The sequence below is a fragment of the Labeo rohita genome, chromosome 18 (assembly GCF_022985175.1).
Source record: "Labeo rohita strain BAU-BD-2019 chromosome 18, IGBB_LRoh.1.0, whole genome shotgun sequence".
NCBI classification, from domain to species: Eukaryota; Metazoa; Chordata; class Actinopteri; order Cypriniformes; family Cyprinidae; genus Labeo; species Labeo rohita.
The window spans coordinates 13,841,119-13,864,532 of record NC_066886.1 but is presented as its reverse complement, the minus strand read 5'-3'; the positions used below and the strand labels follow the sequence as shown (position 1 = coordinate 13,864,532).

General features: G+C 35.0%; 1 protein-coding gene across 3 annotated transcripts in view; it reads right to left on the bottom strand.

The window, feature by feature from the left end:
• Positions 1-23,414, bottom strand: part of ranbp10 (RAN binding protein 10) — a 36,359-nt gene that overhangs the window by 5,783 nt on the left and 7,162 nt on the right. For 2 of the 3 annotated variants that reach the window (XM_051135596.1, XM_051135595.1), the window contains exons 2-11: positions 19,733-19,844; positions 17,167-17,219; positions 12,308-12,475; positions 12,139-12,161; positions 9,654-9,838; positions 9,392-9,504; positions 6,653-6,761; positions 4,964-5,112; positions 1,400-1,613; positions 1,106-1,242 (exon numbers count right to left, since the gene is read on the bottom strand). In XM_051135596.1, the coding sequence (XP_050991553.1) occupies positions 1,106-1,242; positions 1,400-1,613; positions 4,964-5,112; positions 6,653-6,761; positions 9,392-9,504; positions 9,654-9,838; positions 12,139-12,161; positions 12,308-12,475; positions 17,167-17,219; positions 19,733-19,844 (1,263 nt within the window). The remainder of the gene's footprint in view (positions 1-1,105; positions 1,243-1,399; positions 1,614-4,963; positions 5,113-6,652; positions 6,762-9,391; positions 9,505-9,653; positions 9,839-12,138; positions 12,162-12,307; positions 12,476-17,166; positions 17,220-19,732; positions 19,845-23,414) is intronic. The other variant, XM_051135597.1, reaches the window with a different exon arrangement.

Below are 23,414 nucleotides of genomic sequence, written 5' to 3'. Positions count from 1 at the left end.
GGGCTGTCAAATGATTAATCACAATTACTCGCAACCAAAATAAATGTTTGTGTTTAAAAGAATAGCTTTTATTTGTGATAGAAATATTTTGTAACATTATAAATGTCAATTTTATGCATCCTTGCTTAATTAAGATATTAATTTATTTTAAAAATTACTGACTCATAATTTAAAATATAATATAATATAATATCAAGCTGCAAAATGACTAATTGCATTTACTTGCATTCAAAAAAAATGTTTAAAAGAACAGCATTTATTTGTAATAGAAATATTTTGTAACATTATACATGTAAATTTAATGCACCCTTTCTTAATTAAACTATTAATTTATTAAAAAAAAATTACTGACCCATAATTTAACTAAATAACATAATATAATATAATATAATATAATATAATATAATATAATATAATATAATATAATATAATATAATATAATATAGTTTGTGTTTACGTAATATATGTGTATGTACTGTTTATTTTTGGTATATATAAATACACACACATACATGTATATATTTTAGAAATGCTTATATATCATTTATATCTAAATAATAAATATATACAGTATACACACATATATTATGTAAACACAAACTTTTATTTTGGATGCGATTAATTGCAATTAATTGTTTGATACACCTATTAATATAATAAAAATAAAAGAACATCGCAAAGTCCTTAATCTAATAGTGCGAATAAAAATAGACCAAGTTTAACCATTTTCTCAAATCTAAGCAAAGAAATCATGTGCCTGAAAGTATAACAAGAAATAAAAATAAAATAAAATAAAATAAATACAAAAAAAAAAACGAGCACTGGTTGCTATAAAAAACTACACACTCCACAAAAACTTTGCAACTACAAAAGATCACACTCCCTCTTTGTAACCTTGGAGAAAAACATTTAATGGGCTGAATTATAGAGAAGCTCAATTTAGCAGCTCTCAAGGGGGAGAAGGACAGAGAAAGCAGAGAAAGAACTAGTCACTTCAGAGTGAAGAATGAACGAGGGATACAGAGAAAATAAAAAAAACGTTTCACAGCCTGTTGAGTACAACATTGAAAGTCCTGCATATACGCTATGTGAGTTTGTCCTGTACCTGCTACTCCATTGCCAACACTGTTGTCATCCGCCTGCAGGATTTCCTGGTGTTTGTATGTGCCATTCATAATGCGAGTTGAGCTTTCTGTCACGCCATTGCTGTAATGTTCTGCCTCAATTTCCATCTCGCTATCACTGTCAACACACAAAAACACACTGTCAACAGCAGAGCGGGTCTCTCGAGAAAGTCAGTACACAACATTTGAAAACAAGTTCAATTTTATATGCTTGGCCTTGCTTGCATTCAACCGCACATTCCGTTTTTCTCTCTGGTTCAAAATCTGGTACTAACCCAAGCAGCAACAACACAGACCTAGTCTCCTGGTTGCTGGTGGCACTGTGGGGCTGGGACTTGGTGGAGTCGGTAGAGTTGGACTCTGAGTAGTTGACGGAGGAAGGAGAGGAGGATGGAGAAGAGGAGGCGGAGCTTACGCCTGTGTACTTGTTGTGGCTCTTATTTTTGTTAGTAGGGGTGACCCCGTTACTGCATGTGGGACTGTCTGCTCCTGAGTCATGAGAGAAAGAAACAATAAGAGCTATCTTGAGAAACAGCATAAATGAAAGTGCATGACTTCAGTTGTAAATTACATAATCCGCCAAACTGCAGTACAGGTGAAACAAGTGATTCAAGAAATCTGTTCCACATCTTTTATGAATGTGTTCTCTTGAAGACGTTACTCATGATCAGACCCACACAGAACCTAAGCCCACAGAATTCTGCATATGAACATCTGTTCTTCAATAAGGTTTATATATATTTAAAGCCTTGCAACTTGGTTTAATAAATATTTGGGCTAATTTGATTAAAGTCCCCATGAAATCAAAATGTAATTTTTTTAGGCTTTTAGTATGAATGTTAGCCTTAAGGTTATTTATAATCTAATGTGTTTCAAAACAGTGACAAAATTCGCATTTACAAGATATAAACATTCAAAACTTAGTCTCTAACTTCCACCAATATGGTTCAGTGATTTTCATGACATCACCCTGCACTTCAGCTTCTCATTAAACTTTCTGTCCAATCAAATTCTCTCTAGAATCCGAAGCGTCCCGCCCCCTACACTAGAAATAGACGCTGAAGCTGTGTCTGAAATCAGTCACTTGTTCACAGAATTAGTATTTTCTGTACAGTGAATGGCAAATAGTGCACTATTTAGGGGACAGGGAATGATTTAGACAGTGTAAATATGCTTTACGTTGAGGCGAATGAAGTCACAGGCGGATCATATGCACGAGTCAGCGCAGACCGTGTCAAACCCATTTCAATTCTACACTGAATGCTACATTTTACAGGGGTATGAATGAGTTCCAGGGTTGCCAGGTTTTCACAACAAAACCCACCCAATTGCTACTCAAAACTAGCTGAAAACTAGCCCAATGGTGTATCGCATGTATCGTGTTCTAGGGGGTAAAAAACACATTTTCTTTGTTGGGGTTCCCCTGGTAAATTCGCATTTCAGGTGCTAAATATGACATTACTGGGGTCAATTCAACCCGCGGACATGAAAAACAACATGTGGCAACAGTGTTAAAGTAGCCCAGTTCTGTGGAAAAAAACACTGCTGAGTTTAGCGGCTCTGGTCCAAGCTGTGATATAATCAAAACACTATTGGGAATTTTAAAAAGGGGTGGGGCTGTTTGATATATGTGGCCCTGGACCACAAAATCAGTCATAAGGGTCAATTTTTTGAGATCTGTAAGCTGAACAAACATGTTTGTTATGATAGGACAATATTTGGCCAAGATACAACTATTTGAAAATCTGGAATCTGAGGGTGCAAAAAAAAAAAAAAAAAAAAAAAAAAAAAAAAAAAATCAAAATATTGAGAAAATTGCCTTTAAAGTTGTCACAGTGAAGTTCTTAGCAATGCATATTACTAATCAAAAATTAAGTTTTGATATATTTACGGTAGGACATTTACAAAATATCTTCATGGAAGATGATCTTTACTTAATATCCTAATGATTTTTGGCATAAAAGAAAAATGTATCATTTTGACCAATAAAATGTATTTCTGGCTATTGCTACAAATATACCCGTGCTACTTAAGACTGATTTCGTGGTCCAGGGTCACATATATCACCATCTTCATGTTTCAGTTAAAATTACTTCAACACATGGAATAACACTTCAAAAAAGTGTTTCAAAGCACTTCAGTGGACCTTCAATGCTTTCAGCTACCAATTAAGACTAGATAGCTCAACTAAGAAATGAATTAATAAATATTTGTAATTTTAAAATGTATACAGTGTAACTGTAAGTAAACATCATGATGGTATTTGCTGAACTGAACTGCTTCTAATTGCATAGATTTCTCCCCTACAGTTTTTGGAAAAAGAAAAAGTGTGCAGATTCTGTTTGGACCTGTTCAAGACAATTTTACAGAAACACTGCAGACATGGGTGAGCACGAAAATCATCAATAAATATCAAGGTCATGTGTCACCTCAAAATAAATAAAATAAAACTAATAATATTATTTTGCCAAAAAAAAAAAAAAAAATTGCACTGTAACATTACTTTCTTATAAATACAATGCAAAAAAATTCTCATTACTGTAACATGAAAAAATATAATAGGGCTGTCAAACATGATTAATTGGATACAAAATAAAAGTTTGAGTTTGTACTGTGTGTAATATATATATATATATATATATATATATATATATATATATATATATATATATATATATACATACATACATATACACACATATACACACAAATTAACGTATATATTTAATAGAAATGTTATTTATGTACAGAATATTTTTACTTATATATAATATAAATTATCTAAAAATTATAATAAATACATATACATTGTAAATTTTTCTTAAATATATACATAAATGTGTTTGTATTTATATATACGTAATAATACACAATACACACACACATATATTAGGCAAACTTTTATTTTGTATGCAATTAATCGTGATTAATCGTTTGACAGTCCTAATAATAAATATTAATAAACATTATTTTAGATCTATAATTAAGAACATTTGTAAAATTCAATTGGAAATGCACAACATGGGGTTTGTTGCACTGAATTTAATATGACGATTTTAATGAAGACTGACTGCTGTAGTAATGTAATAAATAGATGTTTTTATTAATGGTAATTTATTCATGAGTATGAATATTTTTTTGAGAATTATGGTAATGAGAATTTAGAAGAGAAACTGCATCAGTCATGCAAATAATGTCAGTTTAACTTTTTTTTTTCCTTATGCAAAATACTATTTAGTGTTTTTTCTTTAAATTCTGTGATGAAACAAGGATTTCATTCAACCAAATACATTAAATCACAAAGTGCTTAAAGGGACAGTTTGGCCACAAATGAAAACTCTATTAATTACTCACCCTTATGTTGTTTCAAACCCGTAAGACCTTTGTTCGTCTCTGGAACACAAATTATGATATTTTTGCTGAAATCTTTCATCAAATTGTACTCAATTTTACTTGTGAACGTGCATCAAAGACTGACATGGAAGAGAAGAATAAAAGTTATAAATAGAATAGAATAAAGTTGTTATTTTTGCTTTCTTTGCACACAGAAAGTATTTTTGCAGCTTCATAACATTAAGGTTAAACCACTGATGTCACATGGACTATTTTAATCATGTCCTTACTACCTTTCTGGCCTTGAACATGTCAGTTGCATTGCTGTCCATGCAGGATTAGAAAGCTCTCGGATTTAATCAAAAATATTTTAACTTATGTTCTGAAGATGAATGAAGGTCTTACAGGTTTGGAATGACATGAGGGTGAGTAATTAATAACAGAATTTGAATTTTTGGGTGAACCAGTCCTTTTTAAGTCACACTAGTGTAAAGTGTGTCTGTTACCTGTATTGTGCAAGTGAGTGTTGGTGGCTCCGTGCCGCGGGCTCAAGTTGGGGGAGCCGGGATAGCTGTCCTGTGATTTAGGAGAGCGGACACTAAAGCACCGTACCTCACTATCTGTACCATTCACCATCTCCACAAACTGCCGACACCTAAGGGAGAGCAGCAAAAATCAGTTTTGTACCAGTAAAAACTCATATACACAAATACACACTCGCTTCAGACCTGCCAATCAATTCAAATGTCTGTCAACCAGGTTTCTGTTATCCATTATGCCTACTGACTGACACTGTCGGCTCAGCAATCCATTAAACTGTCTGCTTGTCATTCAACTGTTATCCGTCACAGAGAGAGAAGAGTCAGCTCTCACTGCTTCCTTCCCACACATCCTGGCACTATTCCCACAGCAGCATCTGACATCTGATGACATCCAACAGCGCAATTAAATAATAACACGCATGTACCTCCATGTAAGGCTTAATATATATATATAAAAAAAATAAAAAATCTGTTTCATCTTTATGGTAAAACAAAATTGCAACCAAACAAACGTAATAACAATTGCTCCCAAAGAGAAGTTTAACATTACACAGAGCCAGCGAAAGTCATAAAGAAATTATGTTTTTTGGGGAAAACATTTCAGCATTTTTCTCCATATAATGGACTGATATGGTGCCCCGAGTTTGAACTTTCAAAATGCAGTTTAAATGCAGGTTCAAACAATCCCAAATGTGGTTATATATGATCTCAGCCAAGAAATAAGGGTCTTATCTAGCGTAACGATCAATTATTTTCATAAAAATAATACAATTTCTATACCTTTTAATGTCAAACTCTCGTCTTGTCTTACTCTGCCTGGACTGTTTTTTTCCGGTTCATGACAATTAGGGTATGTCGAAAAACTACCATCTCATGTTCTCCCTCAACTTCTAAATGCACCATAGCAGTCCATTATATAGAGAAAAATGCTGAAATGTTTTCCTCAAAAAACAATTTCTTTACGACTGAAGAAAGATAGACATGAACATCTTGGATGACAAAGGGGCGAGTACATTATATGTGAATCTTTGTTTTGGAAGTGGACAACTTCAACTTCGGCTATTGTTTGAAACCACCTATTTTAGTAGGTGGATCTTCAAATTGCATGCAATTTAAATCATTGCTCCCCCCAAAACCTCTAAACGAGATAAACGTTTGGAAGTATGGCCTGCATATTATAAAAAACATCTACAATTCAACAGAGTAGCTGACATATGTATGCATTGCAAAAATATATATAATAATAAAGTTAGTTCAAAGGCAGCTAATTTTCCACCTTATGCAACAGTATGACTAATCATATCAGAGCAGCTCAGACCTAACCCACCATGACCCTCTTTTCACCCTGCGTGTGTTTTGCCATAAAGACGTAACAAAAATAGAACCTTATTCGTCAGAATGACCACAGGGCACTTTAGAAACCTTCATTTTGTATAACAGAGTTACAGATTGCCCTAATCTCATACTACATGTTTTCTGAGTAGGCCTTCTCTATGAAACTCCAGAGAGCTGTGGATTTTCAAACATAACTAAGCTCTGCTGATCCCCAGAGAAGAGAACACTTTTATTTTTCCACCTTGTTTCAGGATTTAAACAATTCCTCTTGATCTATTCCAAACAAAAAGACACACAGAGCCTGGTAGACATACTCACTTCAACATGAAGAGTAAATTGGGGTTGTGTTCTAGGAGTCCGGGGTACAACTGCTGTGTCGCGTCAATGGCTTCTCCAACACGTCCTGCCAATACCAGTTTCTGTATTCCTGTAAGCCCAAAGAAGAAACCGCTAGTGTGTTTTGCACTTGTTAAAGTGGTCACATCATACATTTTTTATCACTCAATAGCTCTCCCTAGGGTCTACTTACAATGTTAGTAAAGTGTTTCGAGCATTCATAATTTAGTTTTATGATCATTTTCCTTGTCTCTGACCCTTTTAAACAGGTGTTTTATTACTCTTGTGCTTTTAAAACTTCTATGTTATTTCCCCCTCTCACAGGTGAAATGATAAATGGTGTTTCCATGCAAACTAGGGGTTGGTTGTCAAAGGGATTGCTGCCAATACAATTTTTAAATACTCCATTTATCTTTAACAGCCTCTTTGCAAAACTTGAATCACATTGTGACAGGTTCGTATAATAACATGAAATATGTAGCTCTGACAGTTAAAGGGTTAGTTCAAACAAAAATGAAAATTCTGTCATTAATTAATCACCGCCAAGTCGTTCCAAACCCTTAAGACCTTTGTTCATTTTTGGAACACAAACAAAGCTACTTTGATGAAATTTGAAAGATTTCTCACCTGCATAGACAGCAATGCAACTACTAAGTTCAAGGCCCAGAAAAGTAGTAAGGACATCATTAAAATAGTCTACATGTCATCAGTAATTCACAAAAAGAATTACTGCAGCTTCATAAAATTATAATTGAACCACTGATGTAACATGGACTTATTTAATGATGTCCTTACTACCTTTCTGGGCCTTGAACATATCAGTTGCGTTGCTGTCTTAGGGCTCTACAGTGTGACCATTTTAGTCACATTTGCTATTGCGTGCGACTATGAAAAAAGTTAGGAGCACCAGTGCAACTAACCCGATCAGCATATTTGTGTTACGCTGAGGGGAGCTTCAAAGGTTTCTACGTGTTTTTGCAACGTTGAGTAATGTATCACAGACATATCTCACGAATCCTTTCATAAACAAAGTGTAGAGAGAGTGTAAATAATAAAATTCATTGTGCAGTGAGAGAGCTTCGTTGATTATAATAGAACTTTGTGAGATTGCGATGAACATGATAATCCGAAAGACGAGTGGCAGCTTTTAATGATTTTTAAGGGAGTTTTTAAATGAGATATTAATTTAATACAATAGTCAAATAAACAAGAAGTTAATATTAAGTGACTTAAATTGTCTGACTGTAACACTATTGCCTGATTTTTCTCTATTTCGTCGTCAAAAATAGTTTAAAACAAGTCACAACTGAGCCACTGTGCATCTCCATTCAAACACAGCGGTGTTTCGTTTATGAATAAATGTGCGTTTTTAAACTAATCTAGTGAGTCAATGATTCAATTTCCCATGATTCATAAAGACTGATGATTCGAATGAGTGAATGATTCAGTAATTAAATCAGTGAATTTCCACCAGCTACTGGCAGTTTTAGTTTCATTTTTAAAGTATGTTTTTAGTTATTTAAATAATTTAATATTTCTATATTCACAATTTTTAATTTAAAACATTAATCTCAACATGAATTTATGAATTTGATTGCACTCATGCCACCTCTGAGCCTCATTAAACATGAAAATACACCTACCAGCCACTTTTGTGTTCTGTGCCACCTTTGTAGTACAAATTAATTTTGTTAATACTGATATTATTTGAATTGGTAACTTATTCTTATTCTACTTTGTCTTTTTCTGTTGTATGAATTTGAAATTTTAAAAAGCTTATAAAATATATATTTTAAAAAATTTGACATAAAAGATGACATAATTTTAATAAAGCTATCAAAATGCCATTACAAAGGTTAAAACAAAATTCCCCTGTAAATCACTTTAAGGAGTCAGATTTTTAAATTATTGATTAGAAGGCGCTCCTAAAATTTTGACTGTGCTCCTAAATTTTTTAAGTTAGAAAGAAAAGTAAGCGTAGAGCCCTGTCTCTATCCAGGGTCAAAAAGTGCTCAAATTCCATCAAAAATATCTTCATTTGTGTTCTAAAGATGAATGAAGTTCTTACGGGTAATTAATTAGTAATTAACGACAGCGTTTTCATTTTTGAGTGAACTATCCCTTTAAGAACAGGGTCCTTTAGGGTAGGGGATAGGGTGACCCTAACATCCCTTTTTTTCTGGCCAGGACAGCTACAGCATACTTTTATTTTACATCAAACTCTTTTAACTCAGAAGATCACAGAAAATTGGATTACTTATGATAATACCAACTTTCAGCATTAAATTTTACTCCTGTAGCCTTTTCTTTGTGAGCAAAATTACACATAACATTTCATTCATCTAATGGCTTATACTGAAAAGCTGCTTTCAACAAGATTTATTAAATTCACTCAGTTGTGGCCAGTGTCAGACAACCAATTATGGTAACATTAAATATTCAGTGTGTTCATTACAGCTTAAACCAAAGATGCTTTACTATAGCATCTCTGAGAAACTGATAAAATATTTATAACCCATCATCCAAAAAAAGCAACGGTTTTGCTTATTCTGTAAAATGTTAGTTCCTCATAACGGTTAAATTTTTCTATACCCAAATCATAACCAACGTTTAACCAGCATTACGACTACATTAATTCTGCCACATATTCAAATCACACAAGACATAATTATCCATTTATTTCCATTTATTTTTAGCTAAATTAGTTGACTTTGTACTCACTCTGTCTATTTTTTATTGAGGTTTGGTCCTCTTGGATCATGGTCTCTGTTGCTCTGGCAAAGGCCATTGCTGTGGCACAATACCCATGATGCACTAGGTAGCTGGACACCATACTGCAGATATAAACATAAAAAGGTTCATATGAGGAGAAGAAACAATGCAAACAAGGCATAACAAGGCTGCTTAGCAGCGTAACATGAAGTAGAAGCTTTTAATCAATAATGCGACTGCTGAATTTATTAATAGGTGACTGGCTGCTCACTTCTGCAGAACAGCCTGCCAGTCTCCCAGTCTTTCTCCGATGGGGAAGCGAGCGATCATGCTGTGGATCTTGGCCCTCCATTCGCTCATGTAGTCCTCAATGTCAAACACAAAAGGCTGTTGGCCAAAATTAGCATCTACTATCTCCCCTGGAGTCTGCAGCCCTACTGTGGGGTACAGGTTAGGCTGAAATGAGAGACAGGGACAAAAAGACAAAGCTGAGAGTCTGCTCAGAAGATCTGCATGAACTCCATCAGTAATTCTCAGTCACACCTTAACTGGCAAGGCCTTAAGTGAACTCCATACCAAAGCATAAATCTTCATCTGAGCTCATGACTAGCTTACAACACATTATCAGTCTACCATTACAGGTATTCATTTGGCAGACACAGATTTACAAATGAGGAATGCTACAATACAAGAGATTCAGTTCCTAGGGGGAGAGTAACATGAGAACTGCTGCAATACAAAGATCCAAAGTTGGGCAGGAAAGTACAAGCTAGCACAGAGATACAGGCGTGATGAATAAAAGTATTACGATGAGGAGACAATATAGGCATAAAGTAGGGCCCTATGAAATCCGTTTTATTTTTTGCAAGTTCCGTTTTATTTTTTTCCAAATTCCGTTTTTTCCGTTTTAATTTTTCTGAATTCCGTTTTTTTCCCGTTTTAATTTTTCTCAACTTCTTTTTAATGGTAAATTACATTTTATTAATCAAAGAGCATGTCTAATTAATTAAAATCATGAAACTTATACAATTTCACATTAAATTTAAACAAGGTTTTGAAATGTTTTATTTTTTCTCACCATGTTTTATTGTCAAATTCTGTGTTTTAGCATGTCTAATTATTTAAATGCATACTTAAATTTTAATTTTTTTTAAATTTATTCTTAGCCTTATGAAAGGTTTTATTTTTACCCTCAGAAATTCTGTGTTGTGTATTTAAAATGTTCTGGTTATCAAATGAAGACATAAAACATTAATATCATTTATCTTTTAATTATTGAAAATTAAGCAAACTTTTTTTTTGACAAACAAAGGGGAATTTACTATTAAAATTAAAACATGGAAGAAATGTTGTGTGATTATACCCTAAAACATAATGTTTGTTTTATTTTGGTAGCAGTTATAGTAGTAATATATGTGACCCTGGACCACAAAACCAGTCTTAAGTCGCTGGGGTATATTTGTAGCAATAGCCAAAAACACATTGTATGGGTCAAAATTATAGATTTTCCTTTTATGCCAAAAATCATTAGGAAATGAAGTAAAGATCATGTTCCATGAAGATATTTTGTAAATTTCCTACTGTAAACATATCAAAACTTGATTAGTAATATGCTTTGCAAAGAACTTAATTTGGACAACTTTAAAGGCGATTTTCTCAATATTTTGATTTTTTTGCACCCTCAGATTCCACATACTGAAATAGTTGCATCTCGGCCAAATATTGTTCTATCCTAACAAACCATAATTGACACTTATGACTGGTTTTGTGGTCCAGGGTCACATATTTCTGGCACAATGTCTTTAAGTCAAACCGGACTTTTATTTTGACGGGTTATGACGCTAGTTTTCCTAAAATGGAACGGTCAAATGTTGAAATTACCGCGAGCGTCACGCGTACTTTATTGTGTGTATTAATCAAAACCGCTCGTCTGCTCCATTCATTAAAACAGAGACACACAGAACATGCAGGATTCACATTTAAATGCTATTTTTGCTGCTTAATATTTACAGAAACTAGTCCATATTGCGGTTTGATTTAAGTGTGATGACCTACTTTTGATTAGTTCATTCAAACTTTGACAAATTCCGTGACATTCCGCGTTATTTAGTAAATTCCGTTTTCATGACTGGATTCCATGATTCCATAGGGCCCTAATAAAGTTACATCCAAAAGCCTGAGACTATTTTTAATAAAAACATTTTCAAATAAAATGGTCCCAGTCTTTATACTATAATTTACAAAACACTAATTTATATATTACGTGTGCTAGTTAATTTCCTGATAATTTACTAAACCTCATGTCATCCAAGATGTTCATGTCTTTCTTCACTCGAAAAGAAATTAAGGTTTTTGAGGAAAACATTCCAGAATTTTTCTCCATATAGTGGACTTCAATGGGGATCAGTAGGTTGAAGGTCTAAATTGCATTTTCAGTGCAGCTTCAATCGTTTCGCTAGATAAGACACTTATTCTTCGGCTGGGATCGTGTTGGGCCCTTTAAAGCTGCTTTGAAACTGCAATTTGGACCTTCAACCTGCTGATCCCCATTGAAGTCCACTATATGAAGAAAAATCCTGGAATGTTTTCCTCAAAAATCTTCATTTTTTTCAACTGAAAAAATCATTCATTAACTAATTTTCATTTAAGTTTTCTTAAGCGGTTCATCTAATGTTTATTAATTTTATTAAGATTGAAAAACTATTTTTAATACTTTTAGTTTTAAGATTACAGAGAGGTCTGTGTGCTTTACTTACTGGCAGATCTGTGAAAGCCACACCTGAAAGAACAAGAAAAAAGAATCAGAATTAACTTTGTATTCTGGATTCTGAAATTACACTTGAAAGTTATCAAAAACTTGAGCCCCCCAAAATTGATTTCTAATGATTTAAGCATTAATAAGATTTACGCTTAAATAACTTTTACCTAAACTGTGCCCATTCTTGGTGTAAAAGCATGTGTTATTGATGAGGTTCACGCAGCAGCCAATGACGTCGCCCGTTGTGAAAGTTGGGCCATACGGTTGGCCAGTCCCTGAGGAGCAAAAGGAGTGTCCGTCGTCACCATGGTAACCATAGGAGTGCTTGTCCCAACCTAAGGGGAGAGAGAAAAATGCAATCATTAATATGAAAATTACCTGAATTCAAAAACTGCACTTCTTTCACTGATGTTTTAGGAAAATCCGAGTGGATACAAACATACTAAAATATCTTAAACGGCGATAAAGTACTACACTTTCATTGAGCAAATTAGCCGAAGTGTGTAATAATCAAATATGCATGGGATGTCAACAACAGTGTTGCACTTATGTAGAAATCTAGGAGGGCACAGATTTCGGCTGCTAATAAGGAATCTTGTTTCTGCCTCTGTACTGAAAGTCACAGGATGAGTCGGAGCCGATCCTAAGCCTGCAGCGTTTGATATGCCATCTGGTCTACAGCATCATAAAATACTGCTTCTTACATAAATTATAAGCACAATTCCCATAATTGTGCAGAAAAGAATAAGTGGTGGACCCTTGCAGGGTAGACAGGGGTAGACTCTGGGACGAAAACCATAGCAAAAACACTCTTAGGTCCTGACTGTAATTCTTGACAATGGTCTTGGTGGACAGAAGTTGGCTTTCTGGCTGTTCAGAAACAAGAACTGCATTTACGACAGGTGCAGTTAGGGGTTTTTTATGAAGAAAATGTCCTTTAAAGGCTTCATCCACCCTGAAGCTTGATCGGTGGGCAGCTGGACAAATCTGTGTTTAAATTTTACAAGGCCATTTGAACAATTCATTAAACCTCGCACTGCCTCAAACCACCAAGAGGAGTCGTCCGTCGACATCATTGTCTGGGCCGATCTGACTCAAAACTTGTATGTTGTCAGGCATTCGTGATTAGTACATGATAAAAATGGTATTGCGTAAGCAATTATATTTATAGTCACTACGCGAAACAGAGTAAACAAGTGCATTCTGTGAATGACAGACTGAACAGATGCAAAACGAATGAAAAAATGAGGAAGTAAAGCAGTGGCTGTTGGGGGCTTGTTGTGTGGTATTAGATTAATCTGCAGAGCAGTGCGGGCAAGGATATTACTCCTAAAGCAGAGCTCAGTGTTCCCTTCATGCTAATGAAATGGGCAGAACTCCAGTATGGGATCAGAGACACAGAGGTCAGCGGGGCACGTAAAACCATTACACTCAAATTGCACGCATACCCACACATGCAAACATACAATGTGCCTCCTCAAAATACTGGATGAGAAAATTGTACTACAAAAATAAAACAATGCTAATATTACAAAACATAACATTAAAAAGTGTATACTCGTTTAAAAAAAAAAAAAAAAAATCACCAGCAGGTAAAGTTACAGCCCGAGTCCGCATCTCTCTCAACTCCCCATTGAGTTTTAACAGACCCCTAAAGCATGTGTTAAGTTTGGTGGGGGTTAACTGAGAATGAATGAGGGAAGTCACGTGAGAGGTGGCACTGCGATATGATTGGATACGACTGGTTATGTTCCACTGTGATTGGTTCATGTGATAAATCCCGCTTGTGTTTGTGCGTATTCTGCGTTCGCAAATCAGTCTGAACAAACAATACAATGGCGTTAATGAGAGGACTAATTAAAAAAAGTAAGTAAACAACTCACATACTCACATATAACCATTTTGTTACATCAAAATAAGATTTGAAATGGCCTGAAAACATGATCTTTGGGAGTTTTTAGTGAAAATCGTTGTGTCTGTAACAAATTTTTACAGAGCTTTGATTACTGATGATCTGAAAAACTCAAAAATTGTTAAAAGGGGGAAGACACAAAAAAAGCTGAACATAAGTTCACAAATAAAATATGTTTAAATTGTTACTGCCTTAAGTTATTGTTTTGGAATCAATGTAAAATGCTACAACACTATGATTATAACAGAATATTGGCCTTTACATGTGTTCAGGCCAGGACTTTTATCGAACGAGTGAAGCAGATCGGACTTTGTATGGCTGAGTTACAACACCTTCTATTCCCATGGTGAAACACCGAACTCTGTCAGGCCGCCACAGACACACCCTTTAATGACAACTCAAGATCTTTGCAATTTAACGTCGCAAAGGCCTTTAGAGTAGACTGACCAAATATAATGTTGATGACATTAAATCTCTATGAGAAGTTCGTTAAAGTATAAAAGATGCCACTTCCTGTTGCCAGCAGGCGGGGCTATGGCCATAACTGAATATGGTCACGGGCATGTGTTCAAGACAGGACTCATCAAATACATGAATTTTGGTGCAGATTGGATATTGTGTGCCTGAATTATAACAACTTCCATGGACACGTCCTTCAACAAAAACTCAAGATCTTTGCAACTTAACATCACAAAGGGCTTTAGATTACACTGACCAAATTTGGTGTTTATCTGTTTAAATCTCTAGGAGGAGTTTGTTTAAATACAACGGTTGAAAACGGCACAAAACTTGCCGAGAAAATTAAAAATAACAGACTTCCCGATGGGTTTCGGACTTCATATCGGGGGGACTTTTTGTAGGTATTGGTGTGTTACATGTGTCTACTGAATTTTGTATGTGAAACGTAGCTCGAGGTGTGCAGTTTCATGAGTTTTCAAGCACGTCAGGCCCTCAAAAATGCGATTCATTTTGGTGAAGAAGAAGAAAAATCTGAGCGATTACAATAGGGTCCTCGCACCGGTGCTTGGGCCCTAAAAATGTAACATCAGACCTAAAAGAAACATGAATTTGCCTGCATAAACTCTAGCACTAATCCAGCAACCTAACCTGAACATATGAAGAGTTCAGATGCAAAACCAGCTAAATCCATCTGACGTCTTTCTTTAAAAAATGCATTTTTATCAGGCTCAGATGTATAGGTTTCTATGTAAGTACCGGTACTTCTGATTGGGCTGAGGCTGGTATTTTAGTGAGTTTGAAGAAAAAGTATTTGATGGATGTATAATATGTTTTGAGAGCATTCACTCAGTATCATTATCTCATTTTTGTCCGAGATGGCTTTTAGCTGGTTTTGCATCTGAGCTCTTCATATATTACAGCATACCAACTCTAGTTAAGTAAGCACCTACAACCAGAGAAAGAATATCATGCCATTGGCTGTAGGCACTAAACACACTAGAAAATACATGGTCACCCTACATGCATTTGTCTACATTTCCACTATATTCCAAAGCACTCTGAGACAAAGAGTGCTTCATGCAGAGAGCACAGGGGTCAATAAACACATACGTTGCAGTCAGCACGCACATGCCGAATTGGCTAGATTGCTTCGAAGCATTTCAAAAGCCTCAGGCGCAGTATAAAAGCTAACAAGCAATCGACAAAGTCGCTTGACTGGTCAGAAAGGTCACAGGAGAGTGACACGAACCCAGCTGTGGCCAAAACTCCTCTGTCTGTTTCTGCTTTTGTTACACTGAAGACTCTTAAAAAATTATTGACGCATAGATAAAAGAGAGATATAATAATGTTACGTTTCTACAGCAAGATATGCATCACACTTTGAATCTATTTTATTATTCTTCAAGACAGGTTACTAAATTCATTAGTGTCTGCTTACATATTATATCTTAATTAGTGTCAACTTAATTATAGCTATAACTGATTCAGGCCACCTGTTCAATTCGGTGTTTAATTTAGCAACAAATTTAGATTTCAGTTTAATCTGTTTTGGTGTTAAATCATACTTTAATTCATTTAGATTAACTTTGCGTTACCAAATCATACATGCAGCCAATATAATTCCAAATATTGTGTATAGGAGTGCGCTCCACATACTATAATCAAAATATTCAGTCAATTTACTATATAACATCCTTCGTTATGATAATATGAGCAAATTTCATTTGGGTTTGCAATCAAACTAGATTATGTTTGGTTATTGTGTCATTTTTCATTCCAGTTAGTCATTTAAATAAACTGGCCCAGTAGCAGCTTGACGTCCTCCGGCATATGAATGGATTCTCTGTGAGAATGAAAAGATTTTCTCTGATTAATTTTAGCTTTTAGCTATGAATAATTATGACAAGGCTTTGTGATCTCAGAACATTCTGGATGCCAGGTAAAATCCATTGAGGAAAACCAATAATGAGATCTAGGTCTCCTCTCCTTTCCTTTGAGGACTCGTGAGAAAAAAAAAAAACACATCACAAAAGTTATTTCCTGAGATTGAGGTGCACAAAAAGAAAAACCCTGAGATGTCTCTGCATCTGCAAGGTCAGTCCCAAAGCTAGAATTTTTTCAAGACATGTTGAAGCCTGTTCCTGTCCTGAATTATAGTTTACTGTGATAAAAAGATATTAAAACGTGTAAGATGGAAAAAAGTAGAAGACAAATGGTTTTAGGCTACAAGACTATGTTGGCCTTTTCATGAGAGGATTCGTCAGTGCACGCTACTGCAAAGAAAAAAGTCTCCATAATCTTTAATCAAAATGTAATAACTTCTCTTTTAATCTTCAAAGCTCTTCCTAAACAACTTTCCTTTTTGGCTTTCTCCAATCGCCTGGCTTCATTCTGGCATGTAATGCCCACTTTTCACAATCCAATCATTCCCGATAGATGAAATCAAGTCCCTCCTTACTTTTTTTTCCTTCAGTATTCTGCCAGAATTAAAACAGGTTATGAATACTATTTCTTTTTCACTTTAACACACTTAATATGTAACCAAACGAGCTAAAGAACCTCACCCGCTCTTTAGTCACTCACAGTTCACCATGACCTGTGGTGAACAGCTCATCGCTTTAGTGTACATACAAGCACAAACACACACTCACTCACCAGGCAGTCTGTTCATGTTGACCCCATGGGCGGACAGTCCAATTCCCATGTATCTGCAAACACCAATGAGAGAGGACAAATGTTAGCTTTACTAAAAATAAGGCCTCTGATAAGCAATGAAACTGCATTAAAACCATACATTATGCTCCTGTTGCACACTTTTGTGGGCAAAAAAGGTCAAACTCCTATTGTCAATAGTGTAGTGATGTATAAAGCAAAGCTCACACAGTATTTGCTTTTAGACCAATGAGAAACTGACTTTCGTGTGAGTTGTGCTTTATACATTTCTACAGTATATACAACACCACACAGTATGCAGTGAATATGTGACCAACTTGATCATGTTTTGAACACATTTTTTTGTTTCAAATAGAGATCACGATTATCCCACAATTCTGAACTAAACAAAACAACAATTTACTAGAGATTTACTAGAGGTTGACAAAATATTAATTGCCTCATTCAATTCAAAAATGTATAATCAGCTTGAATGAACCATTTTAAAAAAATGTTTGAATGAATGTTTCAATGACTTAACGATTTATTGACTCACTCATAAATACTTTACTTGTTTTATTACTGAACGAATCAGCATTTTTAAATGAATCTCTTGAATGAACAATTCAATTACTCACTCATAAACACTTCACTTGTTCCATTACTGAATGAATCAGCGTTCTGAACAAATCTCTTGAATGACCAATTCATTGACTCACTCAAATACTTCCCTAGTTTCATTACTGAATGAATCAGCGTTTTTGAACAAAACTCTTGAATGAACGATTCACTGACTCACTCATAAATACTTTACTTGTTTCATTACTTAACGAATCTGCGTTTTTGAATGAATCTCTCGAATGAACGATTCAATTACTCACTTATAAATACTTCACTTGTTCCATTACTGAATGAATCAGCGTTTTTGAACAAATCTCTTGAATGAACGATTCAGTCACGCACTCATAAAATCTTAACTTGTTTCATTACCGAATGAATCTGCATTTTTGAATGAAACACTTGAATGAACGATTCAATCACTCACTCATAAAAACTTCACTTGTTTCATTACTGAATGAATGAATGTTTTTGAACAAATCTTTTGAATGAACGATTCAATTACTCACAAAAACTTCACTTACTTACCGAATGAATCAGTGTTTTTGAACAAAACTCTTGAATGAACAATTCACTGACTCAATCATAAATACTTTACTTGTTCTATTACTGAATGAATCTGCATTTTTGAATTAATCTCTTGAATGAACGATTCAATTACTCACTCATAAAAACTTCACTTGTTTCATTACTGAATGAATCAGTGTTTTTAAATGAATCCCTTCAAAACCGATTGATTCATTGACAAATACATTTTTAATAGTTACTTTTCACCACCTAGTGGCTAAACAATGTAACTAACATTGTAATCAACAAATGTTATTTGAAGCACTATTATTAGCAGAACTATGTATTCAGTAGTACATTAACCGTGCAATCCATGCCGTTGTATACATATGAGTATTGCCAATATGGCCACGAATCCGGGTGGGTAATTGACCAAATCGTGACACAAGTGCAAACCCTAAATAACTGCTCTGTGTCAGCAGGAGCACGAACACAGAATTGAAAGGTTTAATATACATAGACAAATCTTTGTCATTCAGAAATAAGATTGTGTGGGTGTGTGAATCGAGATCACAATCTTTTAACCATTCCTATGTAAATTACGCGATTTTATCCGTGACAAATCACCAAATAATAGTGTGATCACACCTTAATAAAATAAGAGAGCAATCAAGTTCAATCAACTGGGATAATTAAATTTGTGATTAAACTGAGTATAAGCCCTGCTCAAGGTACTTTGGGATACTTTATAAAAGTGCTAAATGAGTCTGGGAGAGAGTTACACAGCCTGGGACCACAGTGACTAAAGGATGACTCGACACTTTTCAACAGTTTCAGGCACGACCTGTAAGTTGCAGTTAGATGGCCTAGTATGACATGAGTGATCCAGCAGGAATACTTTTAGTACTCATATTGCAAAGTGGTGACAGGAAAGGGTGGAAGCATTTTCCATTTATTTTTGGACAATGATATCTTCAAACTGAAGGCATGACAAATACTTACCAACTAGTGACTAGAGCATGACACAGAGTCTAAGTTTCATAGCAATTATTGTTCTGACACAGTGAGAATGCTTTACATTCATTTCAGAATGTCTTAGTATTTAATTTGTCATTTTTGCTTTATTGCACACAAGCTACATGAACAGCACAAGTTTGTGTAAAATGTAATGTTTTTTCTATGATTTGTTTTTTTACTTCAGTGGAAAAAGTAAAAAACATCTGTACAAGGAGTCACTTGATCAATGTCACAAATTTACTTTTTTTTTTTTCAAAGTCCTAAGATTTTCAATGTGCTCTGAGGATTTTGAATCTGTTAAACAGATTTATAAAACAGACAGCTCTTGTCTTCAAATTCTACCAGTCACACGACTTTCCAAATGACGTACAAATCTCAGCAAAACACTGTGTATAAATGCCAACATCCAGTAGCTGTTTGCACTTACCCATCCCTTCCTTTGCTTACGATCTTCACCTCAAAGTAGTAGATACCACAAGCGGCGGGGATAGGATGGGTGGCCCGTACAGACGCTGCATCCTTGTGGTTTTTTCCGTGGCCTACAGCAAGACGGAAACATTGAGGGAAATGAGTCACTGACCAAACACACACTCTGGTATAGATGACTGTCCACATAAATAACAACAAGGTTCAGAGAAGTTTTTAAGGGCACATGTAAAGGGTTTTTAGCTAAGGACAGGTCACGAAAGTTGATGACAACATGCTCCTGTTTTTAAATGCTTGTGGTAACAACCTACAAGAAACATCCAATTGGAGTCAGGTGAACCCAAAACCAACAATACTCCCCTCTAACTCTCATTCTCACAGTTCTCCAGACCAAAATGACAATTCGGTCATCATTTGCCAACACTCATGTTGTTTCAAACCTGTGTGAATTACATAAAATAACATAGTTTGAGAAATATCTTCTCTCAGTACAATGGAAATTAAAGGTTACCAAAATTGTTTGGTTACAGACATGCTTCAAAATGAGGAGAGAAAGTCATATAGGTTGGGATGACATGAGGGTGAGTAAATAATGAAAGAATTTTTGGGTGAACTATCCCTTTAAGTAATACTTCTTAAAGTTAAAATACTCTCTACCAACACATTTTGATGTGCAGAGACATCTATAATTAAGCTGAGGTTGTATTCCCAAAGAGTGCAAACAGTGTGGCAATAAAACATCGCTCTGTTTGTTTGAGTGGTCCAATATGTCAACTTTCGGCTCAACCAATGGGACAGGTTTGTGGTGGTACTACCTGTTTGTGAGCACACTCCTTGTGTACAGTTTGTTTGTAGATGAGGAGTGTTTGGGAAACCAGTTTGGAAGGAATTATTTTTGCATTTCCATTTAGTGTGGTTAGAGCTGCAGAAATTATACGCCGCACCTTTAAAAATTCCCAATAAAGTCTATAAAGTCCTACAAAGTCAACATGAAAACAAAATGGCTCTTTACTTTTTAAAGAGACTATTCTAGTCCTAATGTAAATGATTAATCTACGGAAGCTGAATAAAAAAATTGAAAAGGTAATTGCGACTTTTTAATCTCACAATTCTGACTTTTTCTCGCAATTGTGAGTTTACATCTTGCAATTGAATTGCATAATACAAATTCGCAATTCTGACTTTTTTCTCAGAATTGTGAGATTTAAACTCGCAATTGTGAGTTATTAAGTCAGAATAGCAGGACATTAACTTGGAATTGTGAGAAATAGCTTACTGACTTTTCTCGCGTATGCGAGGTCGTATCTCGCAATGCAGATTTTTTTTTTAGTTAATTCTGACTTTTTCTCAGAATTGTGAAATAATTAGCAAAAAAGACAAATGTTTTCAGAACTGCGAGTTTATCGCAACTGTGTGTTATAAAGTCAGAACTGAGAGAAATAAACCTGCAATTCTAAGAAAAAAAGTCATAATTGCAACATTATTTCTTAGAATTGTGAGTTTAAATCTTGCAATTGAGGTTTTTTCGTGACTTTTTTGAATTGTGAGTTTAAATCTTGCAACTGAGTTTTTTCTCGCAACTGCGAGAGTTTATATCTCACAATTTTGATTTTTTTTCTTAGAATCGAGTAAAACAAACATGCAGTTCTGATTTTTTCCTCAGAATTGTGAGATTTAAACTCGCAGTTTTGAGTTATAAAGTTAGAACAGCAGAACATTTACTTGGAATTGCGAGAAATAAAGCCAGAATTGCAAGATAAAAACTTGTGACACTGACTTTTTCCTCGCAAATGCGAGTGCGTATCTCGCAATTCTGATTTTTTTCTGCCAATTCTGACTTTTTTTCTCAGAATTGTGAGATAATTTGCAAAAAAAAACCTTGTTTTCAGAACTGCGAGCTCATCACAATTGTGTGTTATAAAGTCAGAATTGCGAGAAATAAACTTGCAATTCGGAGAAAAAAAGTCAGAATTGCAACATTATTTCTTAGAACTGTGAGTTTAAATCTTGCAAGGTTTTTTCTCACAATACTGACTTTATCACTCGAAATGGCGAGTTTAAATCTCTCAATTCTGATTTTTTTCTCAGAATTGCGTAATACAAACTTGCAATTCTGACTTGTGAGATTTAGACTTGCAATTGCGAGTTATAAAGTCAGAACAGCAGGATACTAACTCGCATTTGCAAGAAGAGTCAGAATTACTGGTTTTAATCTCACAATTCTGACTTTTGTCTCGCTAATGCAAGTTTGCATCTTGCAGTTCAGATTTTTTTTTCTTGCTATTTTAACTTTTTTCCTCAGAACTGTGAGATAACTCTCAAAAAAGATGTCCTCAGAGCTGTGCTCTTACAATTCTGACTTAACTCACAATTGTGAATAAAGTCTGAGGAAAAAAAAAAAGTAGTAATTGCTGCATTATTTCTCAGAATTGTTTTAATCTTTCAATTCTGTTTTTTTTTCTTCAGAATTGCGAGTTTATATCATGCAATTCTGAGAAAAAAAGTCAGAATTGCAAATTTTATATCTTGAAATTCTGACTTTACAACTCGCAGTTGCGAGTTTATATCTCAGAATTGTGTCAGAATAAGTCAATAAATTTAAATAAGTCAGAACTGCAAAATGTAAAAAAAGTTAAAATTGTGAGATAAAAAGTCACAATTACCTTTTAAATTTTTTATTCAGTGGCACAAACGGGCTTCCATAATAACCAGTGCTTAATTTAAAACAAACAAAAAGAAAAAACAGCTTCTAAAACAACTTTCGTCCTCTGCTGACATCATCAAGCCCTCTTATCTTTTTAGCCCCCGCCCCTTCAAATGCAAAGGTCCGTTTTGATCTGGCAAGTCAACTTTCATAATTATACCAGATGGATGAATCGATTTACATCCTGCTTCACCCAACAAGTCACACTAAGGAAACAAAACAGGTTTTGAACGCCATTTAACATCATCTTTAAAGTTAACCTCTAATACAATCGTGAGAAAGGAAGTTGGTGAGTGTCATTGTCGTCTAAGCCTCCATGTACCACAGCAATGTGCTTCAATCTCCTAATCCAGTTTCCTGCATGTTGCAACACCTGCCAGCATTAATGGACAGACAGTATTAGATTCTGCGAGGCCAGGCCTTCCTCCTGAGCCAATCATTCATTCAACTTCACTGCACTTCTGGAGTCTCATGTTTAACTCATCTGTATGCACATATATGGACATTTCGCCGCATCTTTGGGTTTGTGTCCCCCGACTTGTAACGTAACCCTCACCTGAGTTTTAATTGCAGGACACCCAGTCACATTGCTACTGTATGTGTTTTTTAAATTAAAAATGGTGTACTAAGCATATGTATTCATCATTATCATCATCTCCGATTACTGTAATAATATTAATCACTTTTATTTTTAGCTTTCCAAGTTCTGCTAGGAAGTCACAATAGGTTTGTCTGCCAAAGCCAGACAAGCATTCATAATCAAGAACACACACAAAATCTATTTATATCCATGGCTCATACAACCAGAGTAAAGGCAGACGACCCTGTATGTGCAAATCCCCAACTCTCTCTCCCAACAAACCACACACACACTACAAATGCACATACGTGTGCATGCACCTCCCCGCCCCCTGCTCACACACTCAATCTATTTATACATCATGCCATGACCACACCATTCTGGGAGCACAGAACAGCA